At 38.6% G+C, this 20,008-nt stretch overlaps 1 protein-coding gene across 1 annotated transcript; it reads right to left on the bottom strand.

Moving 5' to 3' along the window:
- Positions 1 to 129: 129 nt before the first annotated feature.
- On the bottom strand, positions 130 to 11,120 carry LOC130407650 (protein NipSnap homolog 2-like). Its single transcript, XM_056730743.1, has 11 exons — positions 11,102 to 11,120; positions 8,244 to 8,370; positions 7,572 to 7,681; positions 6,384 to 6,429; positions 5,673 to 5,767; positions 5,453 to 5,523; positions 3,377 to 3,517; positions 3,165 to 3,196; positions 1,135 to 1,229; positions 951 to 1,034; positions 130 to 770 (listed from the first exon to the last, which is right to left on the bottom strand). The coding sequence occupies exons 1-11, from the start codon at positions 11,103 to 11,105 to the stop codon at positions 706 to 708; spliced, it is 870 nt and encodes a 289-aa protein (XP_056586721.1). The 5' UTR covers positions 11,106 to 11,120; the 3' UTR covers positions 130 to 705.
- Positions 11,121 to 20,008: the final 8,888 nt, after the last annotated feature.

Genomic DNA, 20,008 nt, shown 5'->3' with positions numbered 1-20,008 from the left:
AACGAACGTAACATTTGCGAAACGATATGTAAAATATTGTGAAAAGGACAAATGAAAGCTATAAATAGTACATTATACTGCTGCATGATTCATCAGTTCAAATGTTTTTTCTCAAGCATTGAACACAAATGACCAGAAATAAATGTTTAATAATATCATGGGTGAGTTCACAGGTTTATTTTCTCATTCTTCCCTGAAATATCATGGACAGCATAAAGGCTTTATTATTGATATCAAAGACATGATTAACACACGCAGGCTCTCATATCAGTGGAAAGGCAACAATAGCTCAATAAATACAGTCATGTGCTGTTATATAAACAATATCGTCACCGCTAAAAGCTAAGATGATCAAATGTAAGCCCAAACAAGACAACATTTTCATATGTTCAGTTAGTGTTTCATTGTGATTAATCATTTTCAAGTTATTCATTCCGATTTCATTTACAATAAAGATTAAATTGAAAATAAATGACAGTTAACATTGCTGAAATCAAACTTGTGACGGATGAACAGCAAAAATTCTGTAACAAACTAGAATGAAAATATCAGATATCTCCTCTTATTTCTACACACTTTATTATCTGATGAAAGGTGTCATGTTTTTTTAATGGTTAAACAAAAGTCAACAAAAGCCAATAAGAAACGCATCGTGAAAGCCACTGAAAAGAACCAACACATTCAAGAATTGAAAGTCTCCGCAGGTTATTTCAGAGGAGACGTCTTCATTGGGATCATGATCCTCGACTCCATATGCTGAATCAGAGGAACTGCCAGACACAGGAGAAAACACAACGCATTGTTTTTATATCCAGAATCATTTAGGGTTCCTGTGGTTTGTGTATTTATTTGAGCATTGTTAACTGTTATTGTCTGTATAACTTTATTGGCAGACAATCTCCCTGGTTTCTTTCTCTGCTCATCATGAGCGCACCCCAGATGTGCCTCACCTGTGTAATACACCATCTCGTCCCAGCCGTCATGCTTCCACGCTGCGTTTCTGGTTTCTTCTCGCGACTGAAGGTCTTTGTATGCTGAAGGAAAAAAAAACTTTACATTAGAATAGATGCGTGTAAAATACAGAGTCATAAATAATGCTGCTGTAAAAACAGTCATAGTGGAGGGTTCTCTCACCCCATAGATGATGCACCATGTACAGATGACCGATCTGAGAGAAAAATCCACCAACAGCCTCCTGATTCTGCTGTCGAAACTCAATGGCTCGAGCCCTGCACAACACAACAACAACACTATTACTGCATGCCACTGCATTTTTCAACATTTTCCTTCTGAATGCTTTGTGTTTTGAACAAATCAATATTGTTTTAAGAAACATGCAGATTCTTTCATATGAGAATTATTGAACCGCTTCCAGATGTTACGGTGCAGCATTTTAAAAGAACTCATGCAGAGCTAAATCAGCGGCCCCAAAACATACTTAGACTGAAGAAGGAGAAGAAGGAGGAGGTGAAGAAAGAGAAAAGAAGAAGGAGGAGAAGGTAGAAAAGCTCAATAAAAGGAAGGAAGGAGTCGGGAACCGTCAAACATTTTAACATTTAATCACATAAAATCAGAAGTAAAAAGACAGCCGGCAGCCCCTCACGGTCGACGGCCGGAGAATACAACCATAAACATGTTCTGGCCTGGTCCTCTCTCTTCGACAGTCCGGTCGCTCGTTCTCTTATGCTCCCGATCTCCTCCCTGATACGAGACCGGTACGCGCACAGCTGGAGCTCAACAATTACTCAACGGTCTCGAACCACGGTCCCGCCCCGCCTACTCCACTACATACCCCCATCGCCCCTCACACGCCGGAGGAGGAAAAAGTGAACGAGAAGAAGGAGGAGGAGAAGGTGACAGTGAAGAAGAGGTGAAGAAGGTGGAAGAGAAGAAGAGGCGAAGGTGGAAGAGAAAAAGAAGGAGGAGGAGAAGGTGAAGAAGGTGAAAGAGGAGAAGATTAAGGAGGAGGAGGAGGTGAAGAAGGTGAAAGAGGAGAAGGAGGAGAAGATTAAGGAGGAGGAGGAGGTGAAGAAGGTGAAAGAGGAGAAGGAGGAGAAGGAGGAGAAGGTGACGAAGGAGAAGGAGAAGGTGACGAAGGAGAAGGAGGAGGTTAAGTAGGAGGGGGAGGAGGTTAAGTAGGAGGGGGAGAAGAAGGAGGAGGTGAAGAAGGTGGAAGAGAAGAAGAAAGAGGAGGAGAAGGTGAAAGAGAAGAAGGAGGAGAAGGTGAAAGAGAAGAAGGAGGAGAAGGTGAAAGAGAAGAAGGAGGAGAAGGTGAAAGAGAAGAAGGAGGAGGAGAAGGTGAAAGAGAAGAAGGAGGAGAAGGTGAAAGAGAAGAAGGAGGAGGAGAAGGTGAAAGAGGAGGAGGTGGAGAAGGTGAAAGAGAAGAAGGAGGAGGTGAAGAAGGTGTAAGAGAAGAAGAAAGAGGAGGAGAAGGTGAAAGAGAAGAGGAGGAGAAGGTGAAAGAGAAGAAGGAGGAGAAGGTGAAAGAGAAGAAGGAGGAGAAGGTGAAAGAGAAGGAGGAGGAGAAGGTGAAAGAGAAGAAGGAGGAGAAGGTGAAAGAGAAGGAGGAGGTGGAGAAGGTGAAAGAGAAGGAGGAGGTGAAGAAGGTGGAAGAGAAGAAAAAGGAGGAGGAGAAGATGGAATTGAAGAAGAAGGAGGTGGAGAAGATGGAATAGAAGGAGGAGGAGGAGGAGAAGGTGACGAAAGAGAAGAAGGAGGATGAGGAGAAGATTAAGGAAGAGGGGGAGAAGAAGGAGGCGGTGAAGAAGGAGGCAGTGAAGAAGGTGGAAGAGAAGAAGGAGGAGAAGGTGAAAGAGAAGAAGGAGGAGAAGGTGAAAGAGAAGAAGGAGGAGAAGGTCAAAGAGAAGAAGAAGGAGGAGGAGAAGGTGAAAGAGAAGAAGAAGGAGGAGGAGAAGGTGGAATAGAAGTAGAAGGAGGAGGAGAAGGTGGAATAGAAGTAGGAGGAGGAGGAGAAGGTGAAAGAGAAGAAGAAGGAGGAGTAGAAGGTGAAAGAGAAGAAGGAGGAGGAGGAGAAAGTGAAAGAAGAAGGAGGAGGAGAAGGTGAAAGAGAAGAAGAAGGAGGAGTAGAAGGTGAAAGAGAAGAAGAAGGAGGAGTAGAAGGTGAAAGAGAAGAAGGAGGAGGAGGAGAAGGAGGAATGTCTCACCAGTAGTTTCCCCACTCGATCATGGTTCCAGGCTGTGAGAAAAAGAAGTAGATCAGCGTGACATCATCACAGCTCATGACACAGTCTCTCATTCTTTAACACAAATGGTTCACTATGTTCATCAAATATTCTGAGTGTAAACTGGCATAAACACTTTGAACATATAAAGCAGTTTGTTCCCTGAGGGCCATATATGAGATGGAGGTACACACCCGGAGCTGATAGGATCTGAGCTCATATATGTTGGGCCCGTCTCTGGGCACTGGCTCGTTCCAGAAACTGAACTCCAGCAGAAGTTGATTCCGGCGGGACAGCAGCATCTTGCCTCGCTTCTCTCTGTACTCCAAAAACTCCTGAACACAATTTATTGATAATATTAGAAACATATAAAAAAAAGAGCACAAGTGTTCATTCAATCAATTGACTTTTTCTCAAGCTCCGTTCACACTTTTGAATTTCTCTACAGCCACTTAAGAAACACATTGTAATACATTTCAATAAAAGGGAAGGAAGGAGACGGGAACCGGCAAGAATTTAAACATTTAATAAAACAATACCAAAGTAAAAGACAGCCTGCAGCCCCTCACGGTCGACCGCCGGCGAATAAAATATCAATAGAAACATAAACATGTTCGGGCCCGGTCCTTGTTGAAAGTAGTGCATTGAACTAATTGCAGTGTTAAATAACTTGTTCTGATGACAGAAACTGAGACGGATTGATATTTTGAATTGTAATACTGTTGGTTTCATGTGGGGAATCTATTCAAAATAATTAGGAAACCGATGAACACACAGATCTAAAGTTAAGACGGACTGCTCCTGTGAGGAACTGTAGAGTTTTAAAAAGCAAGCAAATAGATAACAAACATTAAACTCAGACTGAATGTGCTCAGAGTGTAAAGAGAGAGTTGACAGTTTTAAAGGGAGTTCAAATATGTTTGATGTAATCATCAGCACACTGTATGGTCTTCTATAAAAAGGCGAGACTGTAAACTGAATACTGGATTTACTGACGTGTTGTCTGTTGAGATATTTCACATCATGTGGTCTACGCTTCTCCTCGGATGTGCTTGGTGTACAGTAGGTATTTCTTCCACGAATCCTCTTTTGTTTTTAACTTAACCTAGAGAGAATGTTTAAAAATGTAAAAAGGCAGCTTTAGCACGTGGTGTCTAGTCGAATGTTTATCAGATTAATAGCCAGATTTATGATATGTGCATGCGGCCCATGCAACCCTTTGCAGTTTGCTTTTAAATACAGAAAAAAGGATGATTTACCACATCTTTAGATAGCACACAATCAACATAACGTAAAGAAACTGAAAACCCTCCATGATTTTTTTTAATTGATCATTGGTTTACAGTCACAGCAACTGAATCAATAAAGTTGCTAAATATCCGTTGTCAAGTATTAAAATCCTCATCTATTCCTCTATAAAGCAGTGGACTGAATGCTGATGTAGTTCATGAGTGCTGTCAGTCTGTAGGTTCACATTCTGTATAAACCAATGACTTGCGGCAGAAACACGTTTCTTTTCATTAAACCGGAAGTTTCTCACATCTTTCATGCAAAACTTCAGGTGGCGAAGGACACTTTCGGATATAACCCATAATTGTAACACCAGGTCTACACCGGACACAGGCATACAGGACAAAATGTCATATTCTAATGTGTTCTATTGTCTTTTGTCACGCCCCATTCGGTATGTGATGTAAATAACTATGGGCTATTATGGCAGTGAAAATGATGATTAATAAAAGAAATTAAACCACAATCTCACATTCTTAAAATTTCATTTAATGCTGGGTTGCACGCAGAGCTTTTATGTTTGTATTCGATCTGTGTTTTGTGCAAATTGAGAAATACAGCGAGTGAGCCTGTGCAAAACTCTGCGCGTGTTTGCTTGTGTGTATTGCGATGCATGTCGTTCATAAAAGAATGGCAAATCCCAACTTTAACATGATTTAGCTTTATTTCCTTTAAAACGGAATGGGCTCTTTGTTGTTGCTGGTTGTGGGCGGAGTTTTCCCCACCATGACATCATCATAGGGGAGAATCTGAATCCGCTCATCGTTAGAGAGAACTTCTGGTTTATGTGTTATTAAAAGAAAGGAGCGAGTGGATTTTGACTATTATAAACTGTATTAAAATGAAACAGAAATTACAATGAAATGAAAAAAGAGCGGCAGCAATGGGATAAGTGTCTGTTACTAGTACAGCAGAACAGAAAACTGAATATAGTCCTGACTGCAGCACTGAAACATTCACATGTATGAACATCTACACACCTTATTCTGCTTGAGTTTATTCATCACATCAGTCAGGGCTGGGTATCCTCCTCTGTATCTCCACAGATGAACTGTCGGACATATGTGTTGTCAGTAGTTACATGTGTTACATACACACATGACATCATATTGTATGTGCAGTGTGAAAATGATGCTGATGATTGTTCAGGTCAATTACACTTAAGTATCAGTGGGGGGGGGGGGAATAATGACAGCTCACCAGCCTGATCCTGTTCTCCATACCATGTGTTCCAGGTACCCACCAGTTCACACGGGTAATTGGCATCAGCGTGAATAGACGGCAAAACCTCCTCACTGTATATACAAACACAGACACACAAATCCTTCATGAGCCAACCCATACACACACAACACATCATACACAATACTGTACAACACGATAAATCCAATCCAATCTAACACATTTTTATCTAAAGTAATTTGAAGAGTTTTGTTCCAAAATGAGATTCAAAAATCATGTTATTTATGATGTCATCATGTTTTTATTGTGTTAGTTAGCTGTATTTTTTGAGTTATTATGGCTTAAATCAAAACAAACCAACTGCAATATGATTGATATTAAATGGAATGCACAACATGATTTTTGATTTTTTTTGATGGAGTTCTCTCATTTTGGAATCAAAGTCTTCATTTACTCTCTCTACAATGAATCTGTGTTTGTGTGTCCTGTGAATCAAACCCTTGATCTTGTGTGTTCTAACACAATTTAAAGACAATAACGTCTTCAATTTCGTCAAACACAGAGGAGTAGACATATATGTTATATAAGAAATAAAGTTGTGATTAAATAACAACATTTTCATGTAAACTTGACTTAAAACAGACAAGAAGTTATTTGGTAACATACAATGCAAAACAATATGTAGGTGATGCACTTAGACGCGAGTGAAGAGATGTGAGGAGATCTTACCAGAGTTTGTTATAATCATCCAGACACTCGGGCTTGACGTTATGAACTGTAAAAGAGAGACATGAGAGATGAAGTCCTGCACACACAGATATATTTCACTCACAATCAGAGACAGGTCAGGTGCTGACTGACAGCGTTTCAATTTCATCCATTCTGATTATCCATCCACAGCTGAAGTAAAACATTTAGACATCAAGCGGTCATTTAGCTGGCTTATTGACTTGTTTGTTAAAAATATATATATTTTTGAGCTCAGTTTTGTATACATGTTTTCTGATTCATTACTATTTGGGTTACCAAAGCTGAAGTACATCATGGTTCAACTGTATGAACTCAAATGAAACTCTGCTTAATTTGTGTTTGCTGTGCTTTTTAATGCAAATACTATAGTAAATAGTAGTAAAAACATCGTTCATTTTCATAAAGGCTGTTATTGAGATATCAGCAGATCACACAACGCATGTACTTTTCTGATGATATGCACACAGGAATTGATAAGAGGAATTGAAATTTGAATCTCAAGTATCCGCTTCTTATTCCTTTAGTTTTGATTGATTCTTAGTTTTTCGATTCCCAACCCTACTGACTGTATTCATGCAACATTTCATTTCCACCTGGTGTTTGGGATTGTAAATGCTTGTTGGTTTATGAATGGCAGCTCTTCTGTGCTTGTATCTAACTAGTCAAGAGTAATCAAGCATGTGACGTCACTGCTATCTACTAGAAGTATTCAGTGTTTCCCATTCAATAGTAGGCCGGCAGCTTAATTTCTTTCACCACAGTATTAAAAAGAACCAAACATCTTTTTTCTAATGTTTTTTGGGGATGTTACGTCACTGTTACTGACTGGACATGTAAGAGCTAGCCGTGGATTATCCTGCTTATATCATGGCTATTTGCCAAGTTCAAGCTTTTTTTAATGTTAACAGTGTCATTTTAGATCAAACAGGTGAACATGAGGGTTATTTTGTCAGTTAATTTTAAATGTAATCAAACTGACTGGAGCTACCCGTGCATTAAAGGCTTTTAATGCACACCTTCCAGCCAATCAGAATCCAGTATTCAAACGGACCATGGTATAAATGAACATAAACATTATGTCTCTGACAAAATAAAACATGTAGACGACAATGTGGGGAAATCAGCTTGCGGCTGGTTTTGAGTGAAAGCGCATGAAGACACACATACACTGAATCTTGTAGAGGTTGCTGTCTTCTTTTTTAGCGAGCAGGTGAGAGTGAGCATCTTTTCTGGGATCCACCTTTCGTACAAACAGAGACTTGATTGAAGACGCACTCCTAAAATGAGACAGTTCACAACAAATATATCATAAATATATTCCTGCAACACAAAGTATGCTGTCCAGTATTCATGTGTGATGTTGTCATGACCCTCAGTGGCTGTAGTTAAACTCTACAGCAGGGCTATTCAAATCTTACCCTGGAGGGCCGGAGCACTGCAGAGTTTAGATCCAACCCTGATCACACTTGCACACCTGTGATTTTCTAGCGATACTGAACAGCTTGATTAGCTTGCTCAGGTGTGTTTGATCAGGGCTGGAGCAAAACTCTGCAGTGCTCCGGCCCTCCAGGGTAAGATTTGAGGAGCCCTGCTCTACAGTGACACGTGATCAAACAGTAAACACATGTTGACCTTCAGCACGAGTCAATAATCACACACTTCCGGTAAGAGTCACAGAAACGCAACGAGTGATGAGCTCATCTAAAGTGCGTATGCATGCAAAGACGCTGTTAAACACGTTATAAAGCTTCCGTTTGCGTGTGTGTGACACATGTGAGTCAGCGCGCAGATAAACGTGTGTTTATAACATGATGATGATAATGAATGACTTCATATGACCTGACAGAGAGCCGCAACTGCAGGTTTGACTGAAGAGTCTCGTGTCTCAGGCCGCTTCCCAGCGCGTGCAGGACTCTCGCCGCCATGTTCGCTGCCGTGAGCGCGCAATGCCTGTTCACGTGACCGCCTTCCCATCAAGACGGTGGCCGAGAAGGGAATAACAAAACATGTTGCAAGACCAATAACAAATATGAAAAGAAAATCTAAATTACAAACCTAAAAAACGCAATATCAAATCTATTGTTTACACATACACACAATGAATTTACAGGAGCTCTACTATACACAAGGTATGTGCATAAATATACGATATTTTATAAATTATCGAAATTTTATAATATCTAGGGTTGTTGTCAAATACGTGTAGTGTACAGGTAGATGTGCCGGTGTTGTGCCGAGAAAAGCACGCCTGCCGTGAAAGGCACCCCAGTCGCGGGAACGCGCATTTGCTGAAATTCTTCTAAATATAAAAGGCGGAAACTGCAGTGCTGTTTCAATCCACTAGATGCCCTCAGTGTGTTAAATTACAGTAATAAGACCCTCGAAGCAGTTATAAAATGCAATTGCTTTTAAAAACGGTTACTGCATACGCGTAACATAGTTTCATAAATACCAATCAGGCATTTTATAATTTATAAAGCAATTATAATTAAAAAATATTTAATAATTTTATTAAGCCATACAAATCAGGACCAGAATTGGCAGGATTTTTTTTGCCAATAAGCTTGTAAAGTGACATCAACTGTGTAACAATTTACGTGCACAGAGCAAGTTTACTGCTTTTCAGGACAAATCAACTCATTTAAATGAGCCAGTCTGCACCCTCCCGTATCTTCCACTAGCAATATTTGAATAGCTCTTTTCCAAAACGCTATAAATCCATTTTCATGAAAATGACATTTTTTTTTAACCTAGACCCATATATTTTGTTAATATTCAATTTATCCTGTTAAACAGTGTTGGGTAAGTTACTCTGAAAAAGTAATTAATTACTAGTTACTCATTACATATTCAATAGTGTAATTAGATTACTGTCCAAATTACTCTCTCCAAAAAGTATTTAGTTACTCATCACTAATTACTTTCTATATCCTACATCAATCTTGATTAGTTAAGTGATTCAAGGATAGACATGAAACGGTTTATTGAATTCATTCAAATAAATAATATTATTAACTGACCAAAGTATTACAAATGTGAGAATTATACATTAAAGCACAGATTTTAAAGTAAGACTTTGAATTTTGATGTCAATTACACTATTGCACACGCATTTATTTCACGAAGTATTTAGTTTAATTACATCAAAAGTAACTGTATTTAAATTACAGAAAAAATAAGAGTAATCCCTTACTTTACTTTTTCAAGGGAAAAGTAATTAAATTACAGTAACTAATTACTTAGTAACTAGTTACACCCAACACTGCTGTTCAAATGGTCTGTTAGCTCAGTCTGAAATTGTTAAACAATGATTGTTAAATGAAACAACAATATTGTCGATTATAAATTAAATTTTTATTTTTTTCAAAACGCTACAAATCCATCCTTTTAAAAAAATGGTATTTATTTAAAAAACAAACAAACAAGAGAACATGAAACATATGACATCAGGGACTCATACTATAAATTAATTTAAATCAAATAAATGCAAATGCATGAAATAAATAACAGCCAAATAAAAACATTGTAACAAACTAAATGGTAAAATAAAATAAATATTATCATGTTTCAATACAACAGATAATTTGGAAATAACACATACAAATACCACTAAAGAACGAATTCTGATTGTCCAGAGGACATATCGCATTTAGGCTAAAAACAGGTTTGGGACTTACAGCGTTTTGGAAAGAAACTGCATCTTGCAGTACATTTTGAACAAGGAAATATAGCGATTTGGCATGAAACATTGATGGAGCAGTGAATAGGTTTAGTAAACGGCAAAATGGCGTGACAAACTATTTTTTTTTAATTTGGCACTTAATGCGTTTTGGAAAAGAGCTCTTAATTTATTTCACGCTGAGGCACCTGTCTGTCACGAAATGCACCCTCCCGTATCTCCCACTAGGAACGTGTCACAAGCATGAAACTCAACCCATTAGACTGAATAAGTCCTCTAACCATACTTTCATAATCATTTCATGCTGGGGCAAACACAAGCAAATTTAAGATGGGGGTGCTTTTCACGGCAAGCCTGTTTGCCAGGAAATGCACCCTCCCGTATCTCCCACTAGGAACGTGTCACAAGCATGAAACTCACCCCATCAGACTGTATGAGTCCTATAACCATACTTTCATAATTATTTCATTCAGCGGCGAACACGAGCAAATTTAAGATGGGGGTGCATTTCACGGCAAGTCATGGATCTTTCCGTCAATGTATAGTTTTTCATGATTACATTACAATTTGTATGTGAAATATAATATAAATTCAGATGTACGGTGATATGGGACGACAGAAGTTTTAAACATATTCGCCTCAACTCTTCTTCTGGTAAAGCATACACAAAGCATTTATTGAAATATAGTTCTAATTATTACAAGAAACTTTTTTTTAAGGTTTTTAATTTAAAAAAATCTGTAAAAACATCTTGATAACAAAAGAAACAATCTAGGAAATAAATAAAATATAACTGATAAAATCTTCAAGGCTTGCATTGTCAGAAAAGTGAAAAAGAAACATTTCCAAGATACCTCGACAAACACAAGTTAAACATAAACTACTTGGCACAGGTAGGAAAACAAATATTGCAGCAAGGGAAACTTTTACTGGCATGCATTAATAGATGTTGTAGAAAGATGTAATTATTACTGCAATGGTACATTTTTTTGTATATTTTGTAATGTGAATAACCCACCCATTGTGTTTTACCCTTGTCCTCCATCCCACAATAAAAGCACAAGCCGCTTAGATCATCTGGTAAGACAAACAGTATTCAACAAATAAGTTCAGACTAATACAGTTTGCATTACACAGCAAAGATTCACTAGCATAGAGCTGCATTTTTATGATAGGCCTATTAATTGCATAAAACCAACAACATGAATTGATTAACATGCTGAGCAAAAAAAAAAAAAACAGACCTGATTCTCTGAGGAGGGAAGTAGCTATCTCAAGCCTCAACTTGTCCACTGCCTTCTGTGAGGTGTGAATATTTATCACGTCTGTAAAATGTTCTCTGCAAACTGAAGCAAAGTTTTATTAGCAAAATGGCACAATCCATGCACTATGTCAACCAACACTAGGAAAATACCTAAATGTACTTGTTACTTTATGAATGAATGACATCTACACTAATATTTGTTTGTCTGTTTCAGTCTTATTCCAAGGTCACTGTAGTCATCTTGATCTAGTTTGTATCCAGTCCAGATGACCACTGTAGTCACCTAGATACAATCCTTATTCAAACAATGAAGTGACCACAACAGCACTGACAACTAGACGAGTCTTAAAGACAAATCGCCTGTGAAGACTTTGTCACTAGATGTCCACCTTCACAAAACCTCAGCTAAAACATGAGAACCAGACCAGTCCTCTGCAAAAAGGACTCCATTCACCTGTAAAACTTAATGAATTATGAATGATATCAAACCACAAGAGAATTTCATTTAGCTGGATTATGACATAACTGTTTCACTGTTATAACTGTTCCACATTCCACTGTTTTGCACTCTATCTACCATTATCTATCTTATTCTTCTTTTTAAATATCCCTGTTAAAGGATATTTGGTGTGTGTGCAGATGTTCAAGTGTTCAGACTCATAACATTACTTTGTTAAAATGAGCTCACTGTTTAGAGATACCAGCGTCCTTGACTCTATGAGACAAACCAAACTTCCTTATTAAAACTTATTTGTGGTGTACGTGCAGCTAAGATAAGATGCTTGTTGTTCATGCAGGTGTTCATGAGCTCATACTTATACACGAGGCCCAATATTGTTTCATAAGAATACATGAAACCTATAACTAACTAAATGTATCATTTTATGTAAGAAAACTCAATACTATAATAGAAAAACCACCATAACAGTTTCTTTTGATGTAATTAAACTAAATACTTTGTTAAATAAATGCGTGTGCAATAGTGTAATTGACATCAAAATTCAAAGTCTTACTTTAAAATCTGTGCTTTAATGTATAATTCTCACATTTGTAATACTTTAGTCAGTTAATAATATTATTTATTTGAATGAATTAAATAAGCCGTTTCATGTATATTCTTGAATCACTTAACTAATCAAGGTTGATGTAGGATATAGAAAGTAATTAGTGATGATTAACTAAATACTTTTTGGACAGAGTAATTTGGACAGTAATCTAATTACACTATTGAATATGTAATGAGTAACTAGTAATTAATTACTTTTTCAGAGTAATTTACCCATCACTATATATATATATATATATATATATATATATATATATATCTGTGTGCACCAAAGGTCTCAGAGTAATGCAATTTCAATACTCTATGTATGTAGTTTACATGTGGCAGAATTAACAATAAAGCAGACTTTGACTGTTACTAATGGTTACAGCATTTCACACCCACTTTTAAGGCCAGGACACCACAGGATGAGCCATCTTGCTGACGTCTATGAGGGAGACTACTGCATGTCCTCCTTGAGACATTGCAGCCCTTTTCCCTCATGAATGCTCTAAAGGAAATAATATGTGTGAAATCTGTTACACATCACAATTTAACAACAGAAAAGACAGTAAAACTACATTATACTTCAATTTTACCTTGTAGACTCCAGGCATCTATTCATCTTTGTGTCAGCTTCTCCAATTGGATCCATGAAAATGGTTCTTTTCTCGTGTGGGTATACAACCTTTTATTATTGACATGGAATCACAGCATACATTAGGCAGAAACCTATGGTATTAGTGATATTAGTGAAATTGCACAGTATGGGGTATTGTAGATCAATTTTAATAATTGAGGGCGTGTATGGATTAAATATAGTATAAATATAGCCCAATTTAGGTAAAGGGATAGTTCACTCAAAAATAAATTCTGTCATGAATAACTCCCTCTCTGGTGCTCACTTTTCTCTATGCTCATCTGTGACATTCTTGTCGGTCCCTAGTCTTGTTTTCCCCGTTAGTGCCCAAGAACGTTACTTTTCCCATGCTCCCTCATCATTGACTGTTTTCACCTCTAGTTTATCTTCCCCCGTTTAGTCCTTTTTATCGGTTTTATTTAATTTCTACCCTTGGTACAGTTTTTTGTCGAGTATTAGTGTAATATATCGTACCATGTTCCGTGGATTTATTTGGATCATCTTGTTATTTGTTCCCTTGGATGTTTCCCTGTTTTTGGATTGTATTATTTTGTTCTGTTGATGTTTGTTGGATGACCTTTTTGTTCCTGATTACACTTTTTTTTTATTAAACCTTTTTTATTTAACTCCTGTTCCTCTTGGATTTGTCATCACTTAACATCACATCATCAGAACAAAGAAATGTGTACAGATGTGAAACAACTTGAAGAAGAGGAAATTATGACAGAATTTTTATTTTTGGGTTAACCATCTCTTTAATAAATAGCTTATTTTGTGGAGTGTATATATCACTATAGATAAAGAGCTTAAAGTAGTGAGATCTGTGCAATGCTCTTGTTCTCACCACCAACATCCAATGATGGTGCACATTCACAAGTCCCACAATAATTGTGTGTGCCATTTGGATCAATCTGAATGCAGTCACAATAAATACAAAGTCGCTTTTAGCTGAAAAGTGAATATTTGCATCATTTACAGAATGTGAAATTATTATGATCAAGTAGAAACCCGGATTTTTCAAAGGTTCCCTTCCAGATTACGTTTATCGCAAAGCTGTCAATTACAGCTGCTTCACCAGCATTGCACTTGTTGTATTTCCGAACAAGAACCGTCAAATATGCATTTATCACCTATAAAAACAAATTGTCCCACAAATGGCATTATGTGTTAGACAGATTGTAGTATTTATTATCAACTATTTGCTGTTGAAGTGTTGTTGAATTTCCTGGCATGACTTCCAGGTCTTTGTGTTGTAATACAGTGTGTGGTGACCGTATATGTTTGAATCCAGACATTAGGGAGTGGAAAGTCATAATGTAATACAATAACAAAAAAGGGATATCTCACTCTCAAGCTCCCTGTTGGGACGAATCTTCAAAATATTGTCATAAAACAGTGTGTATGGGCCAACTTTGGAAAGAAGTACATGCACATCTTTCCCTGCCCATGCCTCATGCAAATCTAAAAAGTACAGTGGTACTTTATATAATAAAATATACATTAGAAAAAATATCATAGGAGTCAAGGTGATATTAGATTAGCTTATGGTTCTGTATTATTCATTAGCATTGCTTTATTAGAATTTTGTTTCTCTCTCTAAAAAAACATGTACTGTATTGTATTCTATCTCTTTCACATCTGGCAAACAAGCTTTGCGTGAAAAGCACCCCCATCTTAAATTTGCTCGTGCTCGCCCCAGAATGAAATAAGTATGAAAGTATGATTATAGGACTTATACAGTCTAATGGGTTGAGTTTCATGCTTGTGACACGTTCCTAGTGGGTATTACGGGAGGGTGCATTTTCAGGCAAACAATCTTGCCATGAAAAGCACCCCCATCTTAAATTTGCTCGTGTTCGCCCCAGAATGAAATAAGTATGAAAGTATGGTTATAGGACTCATACAGTCTGATGGGGTGAGTTTCATGCTTGTGACACGTTCCTAGAGGGAGATACAGGAGGGTGCATTTTCAGACAAACAGGCTTGCCGTGAAAAGCACCCCCATCTTAAATTTGCTTGTGTTTGCCCCAGCATGAAATGATTATGAAAGTATGGTTATAGGACTCATACAGTCTGATGGGGTGAGTTTCATGCTTGTGACACGTTCCTAGTGGGATACGGGAGGGTACATTTCCTGACAGACAGGTGCCTCAGCGTGAAATAAATTAAGAGCTCTTTTCCAAAACGCATTAAGTGCCGAATAAAAAAAAACAGTTTGTGACGCCATTTTGCCGTTTACTAAACCTATTCACTGCTCCATCAATGTTTCATGCCAAATCGCTATATTTCCGTGTTTAAAATGTACTGCAGGATGCAGTTTCTTTCCAAAACGCTGTAAGTCCCAAACCTGTTTTTAGCCTAAATGCGATATGTCCTCTGGACAATCAGAATTCGTTCGTTAGTGGGATTTGTATGTGTTATTTCCAAATTATTTGTTGTATGTGATTGAAAATATTGAAACATGAATTATTATTTTTTTTTACCATTTAGTTTGTTACAATTTTTTTATTTGGCTGTTATTTATTTCATGCATTTGCATTTATTTGATTTAAATTAATTTATAGTATGAGTCCCTGATGTCATATGTTTCATGTTCTCTTGTTTGTTTGTTTTTAAAAAAAATAAACCATTTTTGAAAAAAATAAAAATTGAATTTATAATCTGCAATATTGTTGTTTCATTTAACAATCATTGTTTAACATGTTCAGACTGAGCTACAGACCATTTTAACAGGATCAATTGAATATTAACAAAATATATGGGTCTAGGTTAAAAAAATGTCATCTTCATGAAAACTATTAAAATGGATTTATAGCGTTTTGGAAAAGAGCTATTCAAATATTGCTAGTGAAAGATACGGGAGGGTGCAGACTGGCTCATTTAAATGAGTTGATTTGTCCTGAAAACCAGTAAACTTTCTCTGTGCACGTAAATTATTACACAGTAGATGTCACTTTACAAGCTTATTGGCAAAAAAAATCCTGCCAATTCAGGTCCTGATTTGTATGGCTTAATAAAATTAATAAATATTTTCTAATTATAATTGCTTTATAAATTATGAAATGCCTGATTGGTATTTATGAAACTATGTTACGCGTATGCAGTAACCGTTTTTAAAAGCAATTGCATTTTATAACTGCTTCGAGGGTCTTATTACTGTAATTTAACACACTGAGGGCATCTAGTGGATTGAAACAGCACTGCAGTTTCCGCCTTTTATATTTAGAAGAATTTCAGCAAATGCGCGTTCCCGCGACTGGGGTGCTTTTCACGGCAGGCGTGCTTTTCTCGGCACAACACCGGCAGTTAAAGATGGAGATGGCCTGAGAAAAGTTCTGCGCAGGGATCTGAGCGTCTGCCTCATGGTAGACATACATTCCTAGGAACTCATTTCTAGTAATTGTGCAGTTAATTTTCATATTGTTATTTCAGAAAGTTAGGAAATATCCTTTCTCTCCCTAAATTGTGTCACTACCTTAACACAATAATGTACACTGACCAAAATGATAAACGCAACACGCCCCCATTTTTCATGAGCTGAACTCTATATTTGTGTCTATGTACACAAAAGGCCTATTTCTCTCAAATATTGTTGACAAATCTGTTTTAGCGAGCACTTCTCCTTTGCCGAGATAATCCATCCAACTCAAAGGTGTGACGTATCAAGATGCTGATTAGACCGCATGGTTTTTGCACAGAGGTGCCTCACGCCGGTTTCATACCGCACGCGTAAGCAGAGCGTGAGCGGTGCGTGAGCTATGAGATGTATTTTCTGCCAATTCGAAGCCTAACCAGGAGAAGGAGAATGAGCAGCCTACCCTCTCGTCGCCGTCAGTCCGCGTGGAGTTTTGAATGGATTTGATAGGGAACGCAGACGATAGACTATGGAACGCCAGGAGGGCAAACAACGTGCGTATTTTAACGCATTGTTTGCGCGTAGAGTACGCGTCGATTTTTCACGCGTAGACTACGCGTACTCTACGCGCAAACAACGCGTACTCTACGCGCAAACAACGCCTTAAAATAAGCACGTTTTTGGCCCTCCTGGCGTTCCATAACCTCCCATACGTGAGCAGTACGTAGGCAGAGCAGGAGCGGAGCGGAGCAGGAGCACCGCGTCGCCATTTTCCTTTCACACCTGAAATTAGATGTCATATAAAATAACTTCATGATTGTTCTGTCCTGTGTTGGTTGACTGGGTGCACCCACAATCTACGTTGTCTCCTTTTTCGTAATCTCTTCAGAAGCAAATAGAGCGCAATTGCCTTTCTTCGATCTACAATACGTCCTGCACACAAACAAAGATAACAACAAATAATGTTAATCTAAGAAATACAGTTTTATGAACTTCTTTTAGAAAACCAAAACAAAATATTTTGTCAAATAAGATAAAGGGATGCAAATTTACCCATGCTGTAAACAAGACGCGGTTCAGATGCGCACTGTAAACGCTTCAGGTGTGAAAGGAAAATGGCGACGCGCTGCTCCTGCTCTGCCTACGTACTGCTCACGCGCTGCTCACGATCTGCTTACGCGTGCGGTATGAAACCGGCGTGACACTTTTCAGCCTGTCCCCTGCCTGTGTTTCCCACGTGTTTTGCATTGTCAACTGTTTTCACTTATTGCTCATTATTGCCATATTAGTCCGCACCTGATTCTGTTTTTCTCGAGTGTTTGCATTTGTATCTAAGCCCTGTATGTTTCTCAGTTATGTGTCGGTTATTGTAATGTCAAATTTTTTTGTCTTCCCCGATTTTCCTGTTCCTGGTTTTGTCTGTTTATGTTTGTTTGGATTCGTCTTCATTAAAACCCTTGGATTATACCTTTTGTTAAGTGCATCGTCATTCATCCGTGTCTACCCGTGACTGCAACAACTCTCCTTCGCATAGAGTTGATCAGGTTGTTGATTGTGGCCTTTGGAATGTTGCGTCACTTGAAGTTGCTGGATATTGGCAGGAACTGGAACACGCTGTCATATACGCTGATCCACAGTTAAGTCAGGCTCACAGAGTCAACTGAGTGGTTACTGACTCTTGAGTATAAGTAACCTCTCTTTTTTATACGGGCTTGAATTACCCAGCTATCCTGTTTTTGTCATTTCCATTCTAAATCATAAACATTTTACAGATATCTTCTAGATGTCTATATGACGTCTGACAGCAGACTTCTCCGAGACATGTTGCAGATGACCCAACGATGTATTGTAGATGTCTTGCAGATGTAAATGCAGACATCAAATAGACGTAAACCAGATGTATGTGTGCTATCAGGGAAATATCGACCCCCTTTGCTGGATTTAGTTATTCTAGGTGTAATCAGAAGTCCAGAGTTTTGAGATCTTAGAGAGCGTGATGGGTTGTAATGTGATAAAAGCTCAGTTAAGTATGTGGGGGGCGGCTAAACCGTTTAAGGTTGTGTAATTAATTAAAAGAGTTTTAAAGTCAATAAGTTACTTAATGTGTAACCAGTGAAGCGATGATAAAACTGGGGTTATGTGATCGTATTTTCTTGACCTGGTAAGAACTCTGGCAGCTGCATTCTGAACTAACTGTAGTTTGTTTATCGATGATACAGGACAAACACTAAGTAGAGCATTACAATAGTCAAGCCGTGAGGTCACAAAGGCATGAATAAGCTTTTCTGCGTCTGCAACACATAAACTATTTCGTAATTTGGCAACATTTCTAAGGTGGAAGAAGGCTGTTTTTGTGATATTTGAGATGTGATTTTTAAATGACAGGTTGCCGTCTAATATAACGCCTAGGTCTTTAACTGTATTTGTTGGAGTAACAGTGCAGCTTTCAATTTGCAGGCTGTAATCAGAGATATTCTGTTTACTTGATTTTGGTGCTATAAGTAATATTTCTGTTTTGCTAGAGTTTAAAAGGAGGAAATTACTAGTCATCCAATGTTTTATGTCCTCGATGCACTCTGCCAGTTTGGATAGCTTAAAGGATTCATCTGGTCTTGATGAGATATATAGCTGAGTATCATCTGCATAACAGTGGAAGCTAATTCCATGTTTTCTAATAATGTTGTCAAGGGGCAGCATGTACAGTATATGGAGAATAGCAAGGGTCCTAAGACCGATCCCTGAGGTAAGACATAGTTCCCTTTCTGTCGGTCTCTCGACGTTGCGTCGAGAACGACTGATCGGGTTTGCCCTTGAGAACCAATCAACTCTGACTACTATAGAAAAGGCCAATGAAATTTGGCGAATGAAATTTGCATGCCGGGCTCCGCCCCCGGATGTCCGGTATAAAAGGAAGCCGGCGTGCAGCATTCATTTACCTTTTGTTCTTCAGAGCCATCGCTCATGACTACGAACAGAACGAATTCAATGAATTCTTCTTCTTCTACATTGCCGGATCTACCATGTGTTGCAGCGGATCGTCCCTACCTACAGCGACCTTCCCCTGGGCGTCTCGGCGTTAGAGATTTTTTCTAAAAACGTCCTTTTCAGGACTGACTGAGCATTCTCCAGCGCGGCATGTCCCGCTGTTCTCTTGGGTGCGGCACCCTCATCGAGGAGGGGGATGGACACGTTAGTGATATGGGGAACTCTGCGAACGTAAACCCGCCAGCCAAGTGCTCACGGGCCGATCGCACCCCGATTCGCTCTTCTGAACGTTCCCATACGGGCGGTGGCATACCGTCCGGATTCTCACGCACACACTCGGAAACGGTTTGTGACGTAGATGAGATGTCGCGTTGAGAGAGCTCCACGAGGGTAAGGCCGACCTGGGTATAATGCAGGATCTCCGGCACGGGCCCTTGGTCGGACGATGTCCATGGTAGTGGTCCAGGACAGACACCCCCGGCTATACCTTGTGCAGAAGAGTGACACTAAGGAAGTCTGCTTTCTTGATGCACCCATCTCGCAGGGTGGGTTGTTGGTAACACCATCGAGGACTGCGCTCAGCAGTTTTTTGACGGTGAAGCAGACAGTGGCAATTAGCCACATTTTTTCACGCCG

This window comes from Triplophysa dalaica, chromosome 19 (assembly GCF_015846415.1).
Source record: "Triplophysa dalaica isolate WHDGS20190420 chromosome 19, ASM1584641v1, whole genome shotgun sequence".
Taxonomy (NCBI): Eukaryota; Metazoa; Chordata; class Actinopteri; order Cypriniformes; family Nemacheilidae; genus Triplophysa; species Triplophysa dalaica.
This window is presented reverse-complemented; position numbering and strand designations above follow the sequence as displayed.

Coding starts and splice junctions, on each gene's coding strand:
- LOC130407650 (XM_056730743.1), bottom strand. Junction 7,682..8,243: donor CAGTTGCGGCTCTCTGTCAG/GTCATATGAAGT, acceptor GTCTCATTTTAG/GAGTGCGTCTTCAATCAAGT. Junction 6,430..7,571: donor CAACCTCTACAAGATTCAGT/GTATGTGTGTCT, acceptor TCTCTTTTACAG/TTCATAACGTCAAGCCCGAG.